The sequence below is a fragment of the Natrix helvetica genome, assembly GCF_964273705.1.
Source record: "Natrix helvetica genome assembly, chromosome: 1".
NCBI lineage: Eukaryota > Metazoa > Chordata > Lepidosauria > Squamata > Natricidae > Natrix > Natrix helvetica.
The window spans coordinates 11,171,517-11,192,953 of NC_138548.1; the positions used below are offsets into that span (position 1 = coordinate 11,171,517).

The following is a 21,437-nucleotide window of genomic DNA, read 5'->3' on the forward strand; positions in this document are numbered from 1 at the left end:
GATAGATAGATAGATAGATAGATAGATAGATAGATAGATGATAGATGATAGATAGATAGATAGATAGATAGATAGATAGTTAGATGATAGATAGATAGATAGATAGATAGATAGATAGATAGATAGATAGATAGATAGATAGATAGATAGATAGATAGATAGATAGATGATGGGTGTGTGTGTGTGTGTGTGTGTGTGTGTGTGTGAGTCTTCATTTTGGTTAGACAAAAGTTTCAGTTTGCTACTAAATTAGAACATGCACATCTTCTATCTACAACAATTTATTACAGAGTGACTTTGGGTAGTGAAGCGGGCAGGATATAAATTTAATAAATAATAATAATTTATAAAAATCCCTAAAGGACCTATTGTAGCTCACTTCCCCTGTTGTGTATGTATAATTCTCCCTCTCTCTCTCTGTCATTATCTGCATCCTCTCTCTATCTGCTTAACCTACCATTATCTCTTTGTCTCTCTACCTATTGATTTATTCAAACTCTGGAAAAAGAATTTATATATATATTTTAAAAAACACCGGAATAAAACAAGGTTTTCTCAGCCTTGGTCACAGGAAGATGTGCGAAGTTCAACTCCCAGAATCCTCCAGCCAGGAGAATTCTGGGAGTTGAAGTTCACACACATCTTCCAGTGGCCAAGATTGAGAAAGATAATGCCTTAAAAGCCCTACTACTGATTCCCCCCACCCACACCCACCCAGCCCGATTCAATTCCACCCCCATACCCTGGAGGGATGAGGGGCTCACTTGAAAGATGGCAAGGCTCGGCTTGACAGGTGGGAGGCGGGGAGTCATCATGACACTGTTTTCGTTGGCTTCGCACTCATGGATGGTGACGATTTTAAGGGCAGCCGAGGGCGGCAGGGGCAGGTGGCTGAGACGGGCGTTCTTCAAATGATGGAAATCACCCTCTGTCAGAGTGTACCTAGCAGGAAAAGCAGAAAAAACCCACAATGACGCAAAAAGTCTGATGTCATCTTAAGGTAAAGGTTCCCCTCATACATATGTGCGGTTCCTGACTCTAGGGGGTGCGATGCTCATCTCCGTTTCAAAGCCAAAGAGCCAGCGCTGTCCGAAGACGTCTCTGTGGTCATGTGGCTGGCATGACTAAACGCCGAAGGCGCACGGAACGCTGTTACCTTCCCACCAAAATGGTCCCTATTTTTCTACTTGCATTTTTACATGCTTTGGAACTGCTAGGTTGGCAGAAGCTGGGACAAGTAACGGGAGCCCACTCCGTTACGCGGCGCTAGGGATTCGAACCACCGAACTGCCGACCTTTCTGATCGACAAGCTCAGCATCTTAGCCATTGAGCCACCGCGTCCCCATTGAAGTCATCTTAACACATCCCATATTTTGCTTCTGGAGAAAAAGAAGAGTATACGTAGTCCTTGACTAACGACCACAATTGAGCCCTAAATTTCCATTGCTAAGAATCACAGAAGTTAAGTGAATTGTGCTCCATTCTATGACCTTCATTGCCAGAGTCGTTAAGCGAATTGCTGCAGTTCTTAAGCGAATCAAGTGGTCCTTAAGCGAATCTGGCTTTCCCAATGGGAAGCTATCTGGGAAGATTGCAAAAGGTGATCACATGACCTCGAGACAGGGCGACGGCCCTAAACACACGCCAGTGGCCAAGAGACTGCCTTTGGCTCATGTGACCATCCGGGGATATGGCAATGGTCGTAAGTGTGAAAAATGGTTATAAGTCACATTTTCAATGTGTTGCAACTACAGTCCTAGTCTCTCTTTTGACACAGAAGCCCATTGGCTGGCTTTTGGGCCAATCCCTCCCTTTCACTCCAAGAGCCAATCAGGTGGGAAGGTGCTGGAAAAGGATTGGGGAGAGCTTAGTTCTAAGTCCCTCCTTAGACAGACGTTCATTGGCTGACTTTGGCCAATCTCTCACTCTCAGTTCAAAAACCAATCAGATGTAGATCAGGGAGATAGTTGGGTGATATGTAGCCATAACAACATTCTTTCTAGAAAGCAAAGGTCATCCTTTGTCTCTGCACCTCTGCACCTGTCCAGAACTGGATGGGTGGAATCTGCCAGCATGGCAGTGGAAGATTGGACCATGTGATGGACTTGTGGGGGTGGGGGCAGGATCTTGAACTTTCAACTGGGTGGGAAAACCTGGAAGCTTTCAGATTCGGGTTTTCCCAGATGTGCCAACATGGCTCTCTTCATCAATTGGAACTTTGAGGAATCCTTTGCCTCAGACTCCGATTTACTTTTGGTTGCTATGACATCCCATATCACAATGGGATTCAAAAATTTTTACTACCAGTTCTGTGGGCGTGGTTGAGTAGGGGGTTGGATTAGGAGACCTCCAAGGTCCCTTCCAACTCTCCTGTTATTCTGTTATTCAGATGCACCACTCCAGCTGCCCGTCCCGCCCTCCAGATGTGGAATCTCCAATTCCCAGCGCAGGCTCCTGGTTCCTGATCAAGCCCGAAGCCTCACCTCCTTCCCTTCTCCTGCGCTTTCTTGCTCTGCTCAAAAAGGGCAGCTTCGTTAAAAGACACCCGTCGCCCTGTGGCGCTGCCAGAGGACAGGAATCGCTCGCTCTCTGCATCTCGATAGCTGGAACTGGACGTGCATTCTGGGTCATCCACTTTGATGGTGATGTCTAAGAGGAGGGGAACACAGAGAGGGGAGGTGTGAATATGCAGCAGTGGCAGCCTGCTTCTGTCCCTAAGGAGAAATACAGGTAGTCCTCGACTTACGACCACAATGGAGCCCAAAGTTTCCATTGCTAAGTAAGACACTGAAATGAATTTTGCCCCATTTTACGACCGTTTTGCCACCCTTAAGCGAATCATTGCAGTTGTTAAGTTAGTAACCCGGTTGTCAAGTGAATCTTGTTTCCCTATTGACATTGCTCATAAGGAAGGTCACAAAGGGAATCACATGACCCCAGGCATTGTGACCGTCATAAATATGAATCAGTTGTCAAGCATCCGAATGCTGATCACATAATCATGAGGATGCCAGAACAGTTGTAAGTGTGGAACACAGTCATAAGCCACTTTTTAAAGTGCCGTTGCTACTTTGAGCTGTCACTAAATGAACGGTTGTAAGTCGAGGACTACCTGTATAGAGGTAGTTCTTGACTTATGCCTGGTTGCTTAGCAACCATTTGAAGTTGCAACTGTTCTATCTGGGATTACTTATCAGGCGGAGCCAGCATTTGGTCATGTGACTGGAAGGGTTCCAATGATTGGAGCCCTCCTTCAAGTCACATGATCACATTTCGGTCGCTTGGCAACCAGGCTGCATTTATGGCTGTTTACAGTGTCATGTGACCAGGGGTAGGATTCAAAAAAATTAGCAACAGGTTCTCTGACCGGTTGCTGGGTGGGCGTGGCCACAGTGGGCGTGGCCTATTCAGCCTCCTGCACCATAGCGGGAAGGGGGAGGGGCATTTTCACCTGCCCCAGGCTGCAGAGGCCGGAAACAGGGCCATTTCTGGACTTCCCGGAGGCCTGTTTGTTGCCCTCCCCAGGCTCCAGAGGCTTTTCCCGACTTTCCGGAAGCGCAAAAACTGCCTCCTCCGGGCTCCAGAGGCCCTCTGGAAGCTGGGAAAAAGGCCCGTTTACAGACTTCTGGACCTTCCACAAGGCCCATTTTTTGCCCTCCCAGAGCCTCCACGCGGGCCATGCACTTACCTGGCAGGATGAACAGGCTGCGTGGAGACTCCTTGGAGGGGAGGGGCAGGGTGGACGGGGTCAGCCATTCCTTGCAACTACCGATTCCGCGAAGCAGAATGTCAAATCTCACCAGCTGAATCCCACCCCTGGTGACCACCTTTTACAACAGTTTTGTGGATAACCCACATTCCCTTCTATTTTTGGGCAAAACTGTGTCCATCTCGAATCATGGGTTCATTTAACAACCACGTGATTCGCTTTATGGCTGTTGCAAAAAAAAAAAGGCCATAAAATCAGGCACAGTTGATTTTATGAACCTCACAACTTATACAATACAATACAATAGCAGAGTTGGAAGGGACCTTGGAGGTCTTCTAGTCCAACCCCCTGCCTAGGCAGGAAACCCTACACCACTTCAGACAAATGGCTATCCAACATCTTCTTAAAGGCTTCCAGTGTTGGGGCATTCACAACTTCTGGAGGCAACTTCTGTTCCACTGATTAATTGTTCTAACTGTCAGGAAGTTTCTCCTCAGTTCTAAGTTGCTTTTCTCCTTGATTAGTTTCCACCCATTGCTTCTTGTTCTACCCTCAGGTGCCTTGGAGAATAGTTCGACTCCCTCTTCTTTGTGGCAACCCCTGAAATGACTGCGAAGGGCCAGCTCCATTACGGTTGTAATTCGAGGACTACCGGAAAACAGTTTCCTCAGTTTAAAAACAAAGAACGCATCTGATACAACCAGAATTGAGGTTTGTGGCTCGCTCACACTCATTGGGACACGGAGAACATTGGATTCAAACTTCGTAACTCCCCTTTGTGGGAGGTGTTGAAATGAAAACGGCTTCCACCAACTGTGATTCAATTCCCTGCATGGGCAGAGAGGGTGGGTCTCCCTGCCCTCACCTTGTGCCGGTTGTGAGTCATCCAGGTAGGTTGTGTTCGTTTTTTCTGGATCATCGCTGGCTCTGAAAATAGGAAAAAGGTGATATATGTAGATATGATAAACACAGGCAGAAATCCATCCCGGATTTAAACATCTCAAGGTACCGTATTTTTCTGACTATAAGACGCACCATGATTTTGAAGTGGTAAATTAAAAAAAAATAGTTTTTGCACTCTGCAGGCCTCCCAAATCCTCTGCATGCCCCATTTTTTGCAAAAAAAGAGGGGGGGCATGCAGATGCTTTGGGAGGCTTGTAGAATGCTCCTGGGGGCTGGGGGGGGGGAGCAAAGATGAGCAAAAAAAGGACCATTTTTTGCACAAAAAAAAGGCATTTAAAGGCTTTGGGAGGCTTGTAGAGTGCTCCTGGGGACTGGGGGGGGGCAAAAGCGAGCAAAAAAAGGCTGCATTTCGCTCGGTTTTGCCCTCCCCAGCCCCCAGGAGCACTTTGCAGGTATCCCAAGCCTTCTGCATGTCCATTTTTGCAAAGGTGGCAGGGTTTCGGTAGGCCAAAAATGCTGTATTCATTGTATAAGATGCACTCAGATTTTCACCCTCTTTTTTGAAGGAAAAAGGTGCGTCTTATACTCCGAAGAATACGGTAACTCTCCAAATATAGTCCACAATTGAGCCCCAAATTTCCTTGGCTAAGAGAGACTTTTGTTAAGTGAGATTGCCCCATTTTACAACCTTTCTTGCCCCAGTTGTTAAGTGAATCGCTGCACGTGCTAAGTTCCTGACATGGCTGTGAAGTGGATCCGGCTTCCCCATTGACTTTGCTTGTCTGAAGGTCCCAAAAGGGGAGCACATGACCCCGGGACACTGCAACCGTCATAAATATGAGTCAGTTGCCAAGCATCCAAATTTTGATCACATGACCATGGGGGGGGAACCCTGCAACGGTCGTAAGCGTGAACCAGGATCATAAATCACTTTTTTCCCAGTGCCGTTGTAACTTTGAATCATCACTAAACCAACTGTTGTAAGTTGAGAACTACCTGTCGTTGCTGAGCAAACAACCTGGGCGTTAAGTGAATCCATTGTTCACTAGGGTTTGTTTTTTTTGCCAGAAATTAGAATTGAACACTGGTTTCTGGAAGACATGTTGTAAATTGCAGTCATGTGACCACCGTGGTTGTCAGACGTTCAAACCCAGGTTGTACACAGCTTTTTTAGGATCCGCTGTAACTTTGAACAGTCGCTAAGTGAGCCGTCATAAGTCAAGGACTACCTGTATTTAGCACTACCCCTTTTCATTTCCCCCCCCTTTAACCTGAGAGGGAGGGACTGGTCCAGAGTCTCCCTCAAATTACTATAGCTGAAGAGGGGCTAGAACCTGGGTCTCTCCCCCCCCCCACCGCCCAGCCCCTTCCCCACTAGACCTGATTGGCTCCTGAGCAGAGAGGGAGGGACCGGCCTAAAGTCAGCCAATGAACTACAGTGGCTGAGTGGGGAGTAGAACCCCAGTCTCCTCCCTCCTAGTGCCACCCCTTCCCCACCAGATCTGAATGGCTGTTGGGACTGAAAGGGAGGGATGCTTTGAACCCAAGTCTCTCCACTCTTAATCCAGACCTTCTCTCCAATCAGAAACTTGGAAATAATGTTCGTTTATCATGAGAGCCAGTTTGGTGTAATTATGAAGCTGCTGGACTAGAAACCGGGAGATCTGAGTTCTAATCCTCCCTTAAGCATAGAGGTTGGTTAGGGTGACTTCAGGCCAATTTCTCTCTCTTAGCCCAACCCACTTCACAGGGTTGTGGGGAAAACAGAACGTCAGAGAACTAGGCTACACTTGAATGGCTCTTGGGTTGAGAGGGAGGGGCTGGTCCAAAGTCAGCCAATGAGCTTTGGCAGCTTGAGAGGGAGACCCAGGATCTCTCCTAGTCCAGCCTCTTTCCTGTTACACTTGATTGGCTCTTGGGTTGAGAGAGAGGGACTGATCAGCCAATGAGCATCCATGGCTGAGGGAGGAGTAGAACCTGGGGCTCTAAAGCATCTGATTGGCTCTTGGGCTGAGAGGGCGGGACAATATGCAGATGCTGCCTGGAGGTGATGAAGAATGAATGAATGAATGAAGATACAGAAAGAAAGGAAGGAAGGAAGGAAAAGAAGGAAGGAAAATTTAATAGTTTTAGGGCAGTTTTTTTTTCACCCTGTCTCTTCTGGCTCAGTTTGGTTGCAATTTCCAAAATTGTTAGCCAGCATAGCTGCAGATTCTTGCTGAGTTGCCCCTAATACATCAGGGCAGCCCATACATAGAGAAGGTCCCTCCCAGCCAGTCATTTAAAACACCATCTATATTCTACCCCAAAGAGACCCTCCCCTCCTCGTGCCACCGGATCCCCCAGCCGTCCATTCCCATCCATACCTGGAGTGCCTTCGGTCTGTTTCGCAGCAGCGCCGGCAAACGATCAGGACCCCAAACAGCAGCACCAAGGTGCCCCCGATAAAGATAGAAAGAAGCACAAGAAGTAACACATAACCGTCCTGGGGGCTCACTTCGCCAGGCACCGTCTGGGAGATATGGGAGGGAGGGGAAGGGGACGACGATGAAGAAAAAGAGAAGGAGAAATAAATCCATTATTGTTGCTTTTTAACTTCTCTTTGCAAAAATCATACTGTTTGTCTGAAGCGGATTGTATTTCGAAGCGACTGGAAGGCTTGTAAAAGTTTTATAAGGTTCTGCAACATATAGACGTCCTCCATGTACGACCACAATTGAGCCCAATTGCTCAGCGAAACGTTTGTGAAGTGAGTTTGGTCCTGTTTGGTGGCCATTCTTGCCGCCGTTGTTAAGTGAGTCACTGCACTTCTTAAGTTAGTAACATGGTTGTTAAGTGAATCGCTTGAAGGTGTGTGGACTTCAACTCCCAGAATTCCTCAGGCAGGATATGAACTCCACGTAGCCTTAAAACATCCTGGCTGGGGAATTCTGGGAATTGAAGTCCTCACAGCTTCAAACTGTCAAGTTTGAGAAACACTGCTCTACAGGTAGTCCTCAACTTATGACCACTGAGCCCAGAATTTACTTTTGTTAAGTGAGTTTTGTCCCATTTAATAACTTCTCTTGCCACATTTATTAACTGAATCATTGCAGTTATTAGATTAATAACATGGTCGTTTAGTGAACCCGGCTTCCCCATTGACTTTCCTTGTCAGAGGTCGCAAAAGGGGATCACATGATCCCGGGACATTGTGACTGTCATAAATATGAGTCAGTTGCCAAGTGTTGTTCTCAGTGGTGCAATCCTACCAGTTTAACAACCGGTTCACTGAGCATTTTCAGTTCTGCTATATCTTTGAATGGTCACTAAACGAATGTAAATTGGGCTATTTGTGTAACTCCTTTCTCCCCAAACAGTTGGTTTGCAACAGTCTAGGATAGCATTTTTTCCCCCAACTTTGGAAACTTTTAAGATGTCTGGACTTCAATTCCCAGAATTCCCCAGCCAGGATATTTTAAGATATGTGGAGTTCATATCCTGGCTGAGGAATTCTGGGAGTTGAAGTCCACACACTTTCAAGCAATTCACTTAAGAACCGTGTTACTAACTTAGGAAGTATAGTGACTCACCCAGCATGGCTGGCTGGGGAATTTTGGGAGTTGAAGTCTAAAATATTGCTAAAGTTGAAAAAACAGTTCTAGGTCATACGATGTTCAAAACAGAATCTCCCTTTGTTCAATCGCCATCTGAACAAGCATTGTTTCCAAGCATTCAACATTTCCCCTCTTTAATTTTGGACTCTTTTGCCAAAATCCAAAGAGGCGAGCCTTTTCTAATCCGGAAATATTGGAAAGGGAAATATTTTATAACCTCACCCTTCCCAAGGCTCCAATGCCCAACTTGTGATTCTGCTAGCCAGGTTTCCAAAATCCCCAGCAGAAGCTGAGTCAACTGCTCAACTATCAAAGGCTAAGATAAAATATTCCCCCTTGGGAGCATCATCCGTTTAAGCTTGGCAATCCACTAGTCCTCAGCAAGTACAGGAATACTGAACTATGTAAGACACTAAACCTGAGCTCTCCAATTCGCACTCGGGTCCGGTCTCTCTCCTGAAACGACTTCCCAGAGAGAGAAGACGGACAAGCTCCAACTTTAGGAAGAAACTTTAGCAGAAACCCAAATGCCCGCAACATCTTAAATGCTCACACACCTTTCAGGTTTTACCAGATCAAGACCTAAGTCTGGCAAAAACTTAAGCAGTACAGGTAGTCCTCCACTTACGACAGTTTATTGAGTGACCAAGGTTTTACAACGGCACTGAAAAAAATTGTTGCAGAATCCCCAGGGTCACAGAATCCAAATTCCAATGCAACTGACTCGCATTTATGACGGTTGCAATGGTCTGGAATCATGTGATTTCCCCCTTCTTTTGGGATCTTCCGAGAAGCAAAGTCAATGGGGAAACCAGATTCACTCCACAACTGTATTTGAGAACGGCAGGGATTCCCTTAAAGGGGGCGAGAACCTTCGTACAATGGAGGCAAGCTCACTTAACGAATCCATTGCGGTCGTCAGTGGAGGACAACCTGTAAGCACTCGGTAAAGTCCTTCCAAGTATCCCAAGGCTGAAGAAAGAAGATTCTGTTCCGTTGGATAAGTTGAGCGTGGCAGTTGCCAAGAGATAGTTTTTTCTCTCTGTTGGGAAAGGAGAGGCCTCCGTGGGAGGAGAAACAGCTGACGGCTGAGTCCGTAGGCAGCTGCCTTGTAACCAGGTTAGTCTCTCTGGCCTGGCCACTTGTCAGCTGCCATGTTGGCTAAGCATTCAGAATCCCAAGACACTCCGGCGCTTCCTTGATTCCGGCAAAGCAGCAGGGCGTGTCTTCAGACCCCTCTAACTCTGATCCTTTTTTTGAAACAGGGAGATTGTCAGAAGTGGGGCCAGGATTTTCAAGGAGCAAAGCAAGGGTCCTGACTCCTCAGGTTTCCCCCCACCGAGAGGAGAGCGTCCATCTCCAGCAAACTTTCCTGCGTGCAATTTGGGCGTTTGTGTATGTGGGTGGGAGGCGGGAAGGCGTGTCCCCTCCTAAACAGCTGAACAAGTTTGTTCAGCCTTCCTCTCGGACAGCTGAACCTAAACCCTGTATCCCCATTCCTTGCCCTCCATATCTGCTGAATCCGGAATCATCACTTAAGGCAGGGGTGTCCAAACTTGGGAACTTTAAGACTTGTGGACTTCAACTCCCAGAATTCCCCAGTCAGCCATGCTGGCTGGGGAATTCTGGGAGTTGAAGTCCACAAGTCTTAAAGTTCCCAAGTTTGGACACCCCTGATTTAAGGCAACTATTGGGGTCCTTGGTGCACTCTGACACCTGGCTGCTTTCTGGTACACGGTTCATGACCCAACTAGGTAACATCATCCGTGCTAGAAGAGAGTGAGATTTCGCAGCATGGAGGAGGATTTTGGGGTCCTTGGTGCTCTCTGAACTTGGTTGTTTTCTTGTAGGTGTTTCATGACCCATCTAGATAACATCATCAATGCTGAAAGCGGGAGTGGGATTCAGCCAGTTCGGACCGGTTCAGGCTTTACTTACCTATATCCTCTCAGCTGTTTTGTGCAGCAGAGCGCATTGCCGCGCCTCGGCTGTGTTACTCCCCAGAAGTAACGTAGGAGGTAAGTTTTGTTCAAACTGCACACGCACGCAGAGAAGCATGTGATCACCGAACCAGTTGTTAAACCGGCAAGATCCCACCGCTCGCTAGGATGCTAAAGCTCCATGCTCAGAGCGCGACAAGGACCCCACAGCTCTACCGTGAACTACAAATATTCTCATCTATTGGTACTTAAGCCAACTCTGGGACCACAGAGCTGTCCCCCCCTCAGGGTCTTCCACATTTAGGCAACGAAATCTTCCCCAATCTGGCCTGCCCAAAGATACTGGATCACAGATACCATAATCCCCCAGCACACCCCTGAACCCCAAACGTTATACGAGGCAAGGCAAGGCCATCTGGCACCTTCCCAAAATTTGCAACGCCCATTAATCTCCTCCAGAATGGCCAAGAACAAAGTCAAATTGGAGAAGAATGGCAGCGAGGGGGGAAAAAACACTCAGTGCATGCTCAGAGGAGATATTGTTTAAATGAAAGCATTTCCCTGCATCTGTCACCATGGGGAGGGAGAGGAGTCCAACAAGTGTCTGGTATAAGATCTCCAACATACATGAGCATGCATTCAGACCGACACGTTCTACGGGGGCCTCACATCTCCCGTGTTGGCCTTCAAACAGAACAGAAGCAAAAGGGGAGGGGGGCAACGTTGGAAGAGCAGGAGAGAGCATGCCCCCCCCTCTCAAAGGGACCCATTCCCCACCCAGGCCTGGTCTCTGCACACTCACCGTCACGCCTTCAGTTGTGGTATTTGCCCATGAAGTAAACGCATCGCTCATTGTCTGTGGCCAGAGTAGAAGGTCTCTTCCAAGCTTGGCATGTAAATCAAAACTAGTTGGCTTTCTTAAAAAATAGACTCAGGAAAATGAAGAAGAGTGGAAAGCTGATGTATATACATCTATCAAAAATGGGCGGAGGAGGAGGAGGAGGAGGAGGAGGAGGAGGAGGAGGAGGAGGAGGAGGGGAACAACAACCAGACTGCAGTCCTTTTTCCTTTTTCCCTGTTCCCTCTCTCTCCCGCAGCTTTTTATCCCTGCTTCTCCTTTCGTTCTTTCTTGCCGCTCACATGTTTGGGGGGGAAGAGAGGCACCATGGCTGGCTCAAGCTCACAGCATCTTCGCGTCCCTCGTCTTCCGGTGCTGGCGGAGGAGATGGACCAGCGTCTCTCGTTCTCTCCTTCTCTCGTTTCCTTCTCTTTGTGGCTGGATTTCTTTTTCCTTGGCAGAACCCGATTCAGCTGGGAAAGGAGAGAGAGAAAGGGGCTGTTGGCGATGATGGGGAGAAGGCAGGAGAATGTTTTGTTCTGGTTGGTTGGTTTTAAGAGGAAGATGGAGAACAGGGAGATGAGGAGGAGAAGGAGAAGGAGACGAGGAGAAGGGAAGATCTGGGACCAAAACAGCTCGAGGTGAGGAGAGCATCCGTTTTCTCGAGGTTTTGGGGTGGGATTTTTTTTTTCCTCCCTTGTACTTTCTGATTCTGCTGTTCTGCTCCCAGCTACCTAGGAGCTGAAGGCATCCAGCCGGCGTGAAGAGCCCTTCCCTCGCCTCTCCCTTCTTCGGCCTTCGGATATACAGCCGGGCTGAGGAACCCGCTTAAGCTCAACCCCTGCCGCCCACTTGGCCAGCAGCCCCCGCAGGATGGGAATGAACTCATCCTCCTCTCCTCCTCCACATCATTGCCTTTAAAAATGCAACCCAAAACGCCACCCGCTCAGCGGCCTTCCAAAAGCCCACACGCGGGGGTGACTCACAGGAGCCCACCAGCCGAGAGAGAGAGAGCATGAGCAAGAGAGGACGGGGCGGTGGTGGTGGTGGTGGGGGAAGCCACCGCAGAGATGCTATAGACAGGTAACAGGCTGCGCTCGGCCAAGCTGCAATGACAAGGGATGGACCAGACAGCCCCGGGAGAAGGGAGAAAATGAAATTAAACAATTAAACCAGGGCAAGGCCCTGCCTGAAGCAGATGGTGGATCCGAAGCTTCCCTTCCTTTTCTCTGCTCCCAATGTATGTATTCTCTCTAGGGTGGATGGCTAGAGCATCTTCTCCATTAGCGGAGCCTTGCTCCCATCTTCTCTGCCCGCTAGGCCTGATGGGAAATGCAGTCCAGCACATCTGGCCTTGAGGAAGGTGCTAGCGACAGTTATCGACATCTGAAAAGAGGCTTAAGCGCAAAAGGCTTCCAGAGGGATTATAATGTAATCCCGTCCATTGGAAACGGCAATAGCAAATATATTTGAAACATCTTTTTCCCCACCCCACCCTTGCAAGATTTCCCTGGCTTTCTTCGAGAAAATGCTTCCGGAGCTTCTTTAATTTCTTTAGCCGCCTAGACTACAAAGGGTTCTAGTCGTAGTGAAGCGACGGTGAACTTTTTTGGCACCGAGGGCCCAAACCAAAACGCCCATGCCTGTGTGCACATGCGCTCGCCGGAGCGTCGGAAACCCAAAGACCAGCTGGCTGGCGTGTGCATGCCTGTTTTTTGGCTGGTTCTGGCACTGTTTTGGGCTGTTTTCGGGACGTTTTCCAGCGCCTGTGAAGACCAGCTGGCCACCCTGTATGTGCACGCCGGAAACTAGGAGAGCAGCTGGCGATGGCGCCCATGCCCACAGAGAGGGCTGCGCGTGCCCCCTCTGGTACGCGTGCCATAGCTTCGCCATCACGGACGTAGTGAATGCAACACCTTTGTATTTGGGTTTGAGAAAAGCTCCTTTGGGTAAAAGTCATCCACCAGTCCATCTCCTGCAGCCTGGAAATCTAATTTAGGAAGAGAACAAAGTGACAATACACTGCTGTCGCTTGACTGTGGTGTGCTGTGCTGTTTTAGATGTGCAAATGTTTCTTTTGTAAAGAAGGATTTTACCCTGCCTACTGATGCATCCGTGTGCAGAATTGTTATGAGTTATCAATCCATCGTATCCTCCAGTGGTGGGTTCCTAATTGATTTATTACTGGTTTGCTGAGAGGGTTTTGCTGGTTCCAGCGACCCAGACCGCCATTCCACTACCAGTTCAGCCGAACCAGTTCGAACCAGTAGGCACCCACCACTGGGACCATCCCTACGAATTCAATAAGAACTAAGCCAGGTTAAACTGAAAAGCATGATTGAGCTTAGATAGCAAGGGGAAACCTATTTAATCAATCCCATCTTGTGATTACAGTCTTCTCTCTCTGGGGGAATTAACCGAAGTAGCCTGCAAAAATATTCATGGTTCAAAGACATGAAGATTTTGACGGCTGGGGAATGCTTTCCTATGCCGAGGATGGGGCTAGACTGGATGACCTCAGAGGTCTCTCCTCATTCAGGGATTCTATGCAAGGCAACTGCACACAGGGGTAGCTTTATTGTATTGATTACATTTATCCGCTTTGCACACAGCCCTCCTCAGTCTTTTCCAAACTAAACAGGACTTCCTGCCATGGGAATCGGAGCATTTTTTTGAACGGGATTTGCAAGGGCCAGTAGGGTAGGAATTCCTCTCCTCGCCACCCCAGCCTTGTCCACAGAGGGAAGTGACAAGCAGAAGACCTCCTTCCCGTGACGATGATGATGATGGAAGAATTTCATCTCCATGGTGACGTCCGAGGGAGAAACAGGAGACTCTTGTCTTCACCCACGGGGGAGAAACACGGGATTCTAACACCTCTGTTTCCCATGGAGCGGATTCGGTCTCTCTCCAGGGAAGGTAAAAAAAAAGGGGCAGCAGAGAGGTAGCTATTGGTGGCTATGGCATCGGATAGCCGAGTCTCTGCTACTCCGTTCCCACAACTCCCTTGGAGAGGCAGGGGTCTGGATTCAGCACGCTGCATGAAGCAAGGCAGTGTGCGACAGCTGGAAAGCATTTATCCTTGGGGTATAAACACAATAAAGAGGGTTTGCAGAGGTTGTGTGAACCCAAGTAGTTAAAGGGACAGCTAGCTCTCCTGGAGACAAGAATCGGGGGGGGGGATGAGGGTGTGGGGAGAAGAGGGTCCTTTAAAACAGGGGTCACCAATCTTTTGGGCCTCAGGGACCACTAAATTCATAATTTTAAATCCCGCGGACCACTAATATGATTTTTTTAAAAAAAACCAAAAGATAAATAGTGCAAATAATAAAATCAAAAATGCAAATCGTTTTTCTGCAGACCACCAAAATTTTCTCACGGACCACCAGTGGTCCACCACGGACCACTGGTTGGGGACCACTGCTTTAAAGCAGAATCTGCTCAGGGGAAGCAGGGAGACGGTTTCTAAACAGAACGCCCCCTTTAAAAAAAAATAAGGTTTTTTTTTAATGACTCAATGCAGCCAAGTTCATTATATGGTATCACACAAGCCTTGTCACATCTTATTATGCCACCATCGCTAAATCTCTTTAGAAAGTCTACACGAATATAGTTTGACTCCTGATGCTGGCAGGTAGACTGCCCTTGCCCGCAGAGGCTCAAGAGGAGAGAATTGGATAAAGCGCACGCCTTAGTCATGCTGGATGAAAATTTAAATGTCTAACTTGCCTCTTTTTGGGGGGGGAGGGGGGTGTCAAGGCTGCCCAGGAAGACCAGCAGAATAATTATTTTAAAAAAAGAGATAGACTTAACGAGATAAATAGAGACATGTGTAGAGAAATGTAAAGAATGCAGAGGGATGGATGGGTGAAAAGAGGGAAGGATGGATGAGTTTTTAAGAGTCTGGGGCTGCGAAACGGGGGTTATTAATCTCTCTCTCTGTGTGTATATGTGTCCCAACCTCCATTCCTGCTCACTTCACACTGGATGCACAAAAAGAGCAGTCAAAATGTGTGTGTGTGTGTACGATTTTTACCAGCAACAAAAGGAGAATTGCTAGCAGGATCTTTTATTTGCAGCTGTTAAGTGCTCGGTTACAGCAATTACGAGATCTCAGGAGGAATGGGGGAACCTGGGGGGGGGGGGAGAGAAGCTAGGCTTTGACCGATCCTGCGGGGGCTGGAGGGTGAGCCAACCCCAATATTAACCACACCACCCCGCTTTAAACCCAGTTTCCCTTTTGCCTCTCCCTACCTAGGCTACCCGGTCCCAACCGTGCCAGGCTTCCTCCCGAGCAAACACGCCTCCGATCCCAGCCCCAGGACAGCTGCCGCCCACAACAGCTGCAACTTCCACCCCCATCCCATCCCATCCCTGGGAAGGAGGGAGGGAATATAGAAAAACCCGATTTCTGGCTGTGTGTTGAGATCCGGAGCCCGATCGGCGAATTAACTTCATTTCATACGAGGATCAATTCGCTTTTCCTTCCCCCTCCCCCCCCCCAACCCAGCCAAAATAAGACCAACCCAGCCCAGCCTGATCCGAAGCCCGCAGCTGCTAAAGCTTTCCCGGACCGGTGTTTTTAACATTGGCGATGGGAAGGGAATCCGCTGTAGGGATCCCAACCTCAGCCCCCTCCTCTCTCTCCTTTCCACCCCCGCCAAACAGGCATCGGCTGGAACAGGTTAACCTCCTCGTCCTTTAGATTATTCGTATTATTCCTCGGTTTCATGGCCATCGCCCCCCCTCCTCTTCGAAAAAGAGGGACCCGAGATTCAATTTAGCCACACGGGCTCTCCTAACTGGATCCCAGGGCGGCGTGGGGAAGGAAGAGGAAGGGGGACGGGAAGGGAAGGGGGATCGGAGATCACAAGGTAGGAAAGGGATAGATTAAAAAAAATAAGAGGGGATCGTACAACTCACTCCCAACCCCATCCGACAGAAGGAGACGGGAGAAGAGCAGCGGAGAGAAGGAAATCTCCTCCTTCCCCCCCCCTCTTCCAAATTATACACACATACACCGTCCGTCCCGTCCCGTCCCCCATCCCGCAGCCCCAATTCCAGCCGCACCAATTCACAGAAGCTCCCGGGTCTCTCTTTTTTTTCTCTCTCCACTCATCCCCCCCCCTTCAACCAAACAAATAAGCAAAGGAAATACAAGAAAGGCAGCTTTAAAAAATAAATAAATAAATGAATGAAATCCAAGACACGGGAGGAAAATCCCCCCTTTCCCCTAATTTCCACTCTTCCCCCCCCCCATCCCGCCTCCCGATCCATTTGGGGTGGATTTCTTTATTTGCAAGAAATCCTGGTTTCTCCCCCCCCCCTTTTTTTTAAAGAAGGAAAATGACAGATCTTCCCGCGCCCCCCCCTCGCCAAAAGGAGACCAGAGAAAAGCAACCAGATCGAAAGGAAGGGAGGGACGATCGTGTTTGGAAGGAGAAGAACCGTGTTAGGGCAATACCACCACCACCCTTTAAAAAAAAGAAAGAAAGAAAGACGAGATACAGGAAAGGGAAGGGAAAGAGGAAAAAATAATAATAATGACTCACCTAATTCGAATTGGCGGATCCCTCGTGCGATCCAAAAAAAAAAGCGAAGCGGCGGAGGTTGCAAGTTGTGTGTGTGTGTGGTTGTTTTTTTTAAATGTCTTGGGGAAGGAAGTCCCCCTTTCCGTCTCTCTTGAACACCTTAATTTTGATTGAAGAGGGGCCGAGGATTTATGAATGAACAGGGACCCACCCACTTCAGAACGCGGAGGGAGCGGGTCACGTGACCACAATTTCATACAACAGCCAGAGGCGGGGGGGGGAAGGGAGGGAGAGGGAGCGACGCGGGGGCGGGGGCGCCATTCAAAGACGAGGAGAGCCGTTTCTGATTGGACAAAGCTCCTCTCCCCCCCCCTCTGGACGGCATTTAAATGAGGGGAGAGAGTTTGGGAGGGGGGGAGTTATGTAAAAGCGAATTTTTGAAAATGGCCAAGGGTTGTTGTGATTTGTGTTGCATCTCCAGATTTCCGGGAAGGGCTGCTGCCAGGCTGGGAGATCCCGATCCGTGTTAGCCTCGCTTTCCCAGGCAAACAGGGCGAACTGGATCCCGACACAGCATTAGCCAGACCGGCTCCTCTTTTGTGTGTGTGTGTGTGTGTGTGTGTGTGTTATTTTTTGCAATCAATACGATTGGGTGCAAAATGTGGCCTCCTTTAGAGCGACGTGTAGAAAGAACCGAGGCTGCTGACAAGCGCTCCGAAGTGCATCATGGTGACTGTTATTTTTTTTTATGAGCCTCCATTTGCAAAGATGGGCTCGGCCGCCTGAGGGCAGGGTAGGGTTTGAGTCTCTCTTGGGCGCCATCAACTGGCCGGGGGCTGTTTTGCAGTACCCCCCCCCCCCCCCGCAAGGTTGGTGTTAACTAAACTGACAATTGGGATGGTAAACACAGATTACCCTTTGATTAGAAAGGGTAATAGTTATTACACTCAGATGATCAGGAGAGGTGGTATTCAGCAGGTTCTGACCAGTTCTGGAGAACCGGTAGCGGAAAGTTTGAGTAGTTCGGAGAACCAGTAAATACCACCTCTGACTGGACCTGCCTTCATCTATTCTCTGCCTCCTGAGTCCCAGCTGATCGGGAGGAAACTGGGATTTTGCAGTAACCTTCCCCTGGAGTGGGGTGGGAATGGAGATTTTACAGTATCCTTCCCCTGCCAGACCCACCAAGCCATGCCACGCCCACCAAGCCACACCCACAGAACCAGTAGTAAAAAATTTTGAATCCCACCACTGATCAGAAGGGACCTTGGAGATATTCTAGTCCAATCCCCTGCCTAAGGCTGTAGTCCTCAAATCTTGGACACATTTATCCGAAATGGTTTCCTGCCTAAACGGGATTGGACTAGAAGACCTCCAAGGTCCTTTCTACCTCTTGTTATTCTGTTCTAAATTGTGGTACAAACCTTTTTAAAAAAAAACCTCCAGTGATGGAGCCCCCCCCCACAACTTCCGCTCTTCCACTGCTTAATAGTTCTTACTGTTAGGAAATGCCTCATTTATTTCCTGATTGGATCCCCAACTGAAAAGATTGGATCAGCTTAAGCAAGGGTTTCATAGAGCTGTCATTATTTTTGCGGCTGTTGCTTTGCGTTTGTGGCAAGTTCTAAGCACTGTTGATATGCAAATGAGTAGTTTTGTTATTGCAGGTGCAAACTTTCCCAGAGAAAAGAGAAAATGGTTGCTACTACTTTCTTCCCAAATTATGTTCTTAAAAAAAAAAAAGACTTCCAAGCCTTTTATTATACATTTCTGCATTTCCTGGTGGCCTCCCATCCTAATGCTAACTCCATTCATTCATTTTTGCTGCAAAGTCAAGATTGGCTGTGAGCCAGCTGTTAGAGAAGCTTTAGCGTTAAACCAGACAAATGTGGATATCAAACAAATTGTCTTGTATTTTCTGTTATGGATTGCACAAGTAAAGACTAAACCAATTTCGTTGTAAACATGATGTACAAGGACAATAAAGGCTGCCATTGTTATTATTATATACTTTATTCATTAAACATGAAACTCAGCCAACTGAACATTCAAAAATGCATCACAAGTACCAGTGACTGGTGCTAATGGTTGATACGGTTTGCTGCCAGCGTCCTAGGTATCAACCAAGTACTTTCTTAAAATATAAGATGTTCCGAGTAGCGCAGTTTTTTGCAGTTCCGCTGGTGTTATTGCAGGAAGCTGCAATTTGTGGATGTATCTTGCAAAATTCTTGGGCATGGTGCCAAGTGCCCCGATGACAATGGGTATCACTGTTACATGCTTCATCCATAGCCGTGTAGTTTCGATGGCCAGGTCGCGATATTTCATGATTTTTTTCTAGTTCTTTTTCTTCGACTCTGGCATCTCCAGGAACAGCGATATCAATAAACTGTACACTTCGGCCCTCTACAACTGTGATATCTGGCGTGTTGTGTTCCAAAGGACGATCCGTTTGTATTCGAAAGTCCCACAAGATCTTCACCTTCTCATTTTCAATCACTTTTTCCACTTTATGTTCCCATGACTTTCTGGATACAGGTAGATCATATTTTTTACATAATGACCAGTGGATTAATTTAGCAACTTGGTCATGTCTAGCTTTGTAATCAGTTTGTGTGATTTTGCTGCATTCGCATATTAAATGTAAAACAGTTTCTACTTTGTGATTGCAAAGTCGGCAATTTGGGTTGTCAGTGGATTATTTATTATTATTATTTTTATTATTTATTTATTTATTTTTATTTATTTATTTTTTATTTATTTTTTATTATTTTTATTATTTATTTATTTTTATTTATTTTTATTTATTTATTATTTATTGTTATTAACTATTATTTATTAATTGCTAATTATGTATTAATTATTACTTATTAATTAATTGTTATTTATTATTATTAGTGTTGTTATAGTTGTTGTTATTGTTATTATTATTATTATTATTATTATTACTATTACTACTACTACTACTATTATTATTATTATTATTATTATTATTATTATTATTATTATTATTATTATTATTATTATTATTATTTTAAAACAGCCAGTCAATCTCTCTCAGTCTAGTCCACGTCACAAGTTGCTGTTGTTGTTATGGAGAAAACAGGAGGAGGAAGATGTGTTGGATATGTTTGCCGCCTTGAGTTATTTGTAAAAATAACAGAAGTAGAATCTCATCTTTATTATTATATATATAAAAATGGCTGTGTGTGTGTGTGTGTGTGTGTGTGTGTTTGTCAGCACAACTCTGGAACGCCTCAAGCAATTTCAACCAAACTTGGTACATGGCTAATTTACTTTCTGGAAATAAATACTGTGAGAGTAAGACACCCCTAACACCCCTTGGGGGGGGTCTGTTAAGATACAGCCTGTTGTGCCTTAAAATTGATTCTACTGTACAGTGCAGTGGAGTTGCCGTGGTAATGGCTTCACAGTACTCCACGAGGGGGCTCCCTCTGGTAAGGGGGAAAATCCAATATTAGAGATTGCAGCGACATTCATGGAAGGAGGATTGGGATAAATAAATACCCGGGTAGCGCCGGGTATATCAGCTAGTAATAAATATAAGCTATTGTGGGTCAATTAGAATTCTCTCTTGAATGCCATAACAGCAGCCCTGGAAGGTAGGCCAGTATCATTCTCGCATACATTATCGTTGACTGAAAAGGCGATGGAATGCTTCCAGACACACATCTCTTGCTTTGGTTCAGAAACAGGAGTGGAAGGGCACCTTAGAGGTCATCTAGTTCAACCCTCCGCTTGTTGCAGGATCTGCTGAAGTTTACATTTACCAATCCGTACCTCCTTCTCATTTTATTTTTCTTTGCTTAAGCCAGGAGATCCAGTCTGAGCTTTGATTCCCCCCCCCCCGCTCTTTGCAAAAGTTTAAAACATTTTGGGCTTCTGCATTCCTTGAGAATTGCCCAAACATAATTAATAATAATTAATAATTTATTAAATTATTACATGCCAGATTTTTCTTCTTTCTCCGTAGGATTGATTGGTATTTTGCCATTGTAGGCAGACAACACCCCTCCCCATTATTATTTTTTTAATGCGCATCTTTTTGGGGGGGGGGAGGGGAAATCTATGAAAGCATTTATCCGTGAAGCTTAATACTGTAAGCCGTCCTGAATCAGTTTGAAACGAGATGGATGGCAAATAAATTTAATAAGTGCGAAGGAAACAAGATAGGTGGCAGACAAATTAGATAAATAAATGAATAATTAAATGATAAACAAAGGATAAATAAACAAGTAGGTAGTCCTCAGCTTACAGAAGTTCCTTTAGTGACCATTCAAAGTTGCGATGTCACTGAAAAATGACTTAGGAATGTTTTCCACACTTACGACTGTTGCGGCAATCCCATGGTCATGTGATCAAAATGCAAACACTTAGCTACAGACATAGATTTGTGAGAGTTCCGGTGTCCTTTGGTCATGCAATCCCCCCTTTTGCGCCCTTCAAAGTCAAAGGAGGAAGGCGGGATTCATTGAACAACCGTGTTGCTAAGTTAAAAACCACTGTGATCCCCTTAAGAACACAGGTCGTCAAATGGGGGTAGAACTCCTTTAACAAATAATAAAATAATAAAACAGCTAGCAAATTTCTGCTGTTTTTGAGGTGCTGGCCAAACCTGTTGAATGAATGGGGGGAGGAGGAGGGGGAGGAGGAGGAGGAGGAGGAGGAGGAGGAGAAAGATAAAGATTCCCCTCGCACATATGTGCTAGTAATTCCCAACTCTAGGGGGAAGTGCTCATCTCCCTTTCAAAGCCAAAGAGCCAGCGCTGTCCGAAGACGTCTCCGTGGTCATGTGGCTGGCATGACTAAACGCCGAAGGCGCAGGGAACGCTGTTGCCTTCCCACCAAAGGTGGTTCCTATTTTTCAACTTGCATTTTTACGTGCTTTCGAACTGCT

General features: G+C 46.8%; 2 protein-coding genes across 4 annotated transcripts in view; one reads left to right on the forward strand and one right to left on the reverse strand.

Annotated features, from left to right (window-relative positions):
* The window catches only part of CBARP (CACN subunit beta associated regulatory protein), a 28,408-nt gene extending 11,653 nt beyond the window's left edge, over nucleotides 1-16,755 (reverse strand). For 2 of the 3 annotated variants that reach the window (XM_081958774.1, XM_081958772.1), the window contains exons 1-6: nucleotides 16,541-16,755; nucleotides 10,953-11,461; nucleotides 6,981-7,126; nucleotides 4,576-4,637; nucleotides 2,485-2,650; nucleotides 765-942 (exon numbers count right to left, since the gene is read on the reverse strand). In XM_081958774.1, coding sequence (XP_081814900.1) covers nucleotides 765-942; nucleotides 2,485-2,650; nucleotides 4,576-4,637; nucleotides 6,981-7,126; nucleotides 10,953-11,003 — 603 coding nt within the window. In that variant the 5' untranslated portion in view covers nucleotides 11,004-11,461; nucleotides 16,541-16,755. Of the gene's footprint in view, nucleotides 1-764; nucleotides 943-2,484; nucleotides 2,651-4,575; nucleotides 4,638-6,980; nucleotides 7,127-10,952; nucleotides 11,604-16,540 lie in introns of those variants that run through there. The other variant, XM_081958773.1, reaches the window with a different exon arrangement.
* STK11 (serine/threonine kinase 11) overlaps nucleotides 1-21,437 on the forward strand; it is a 608,695-nt gene that overhangs the window by 136,397 nt on the left and 450,861 nt on the right. The gene's annotated exons all lie outside the window — the stretch shown is intronic.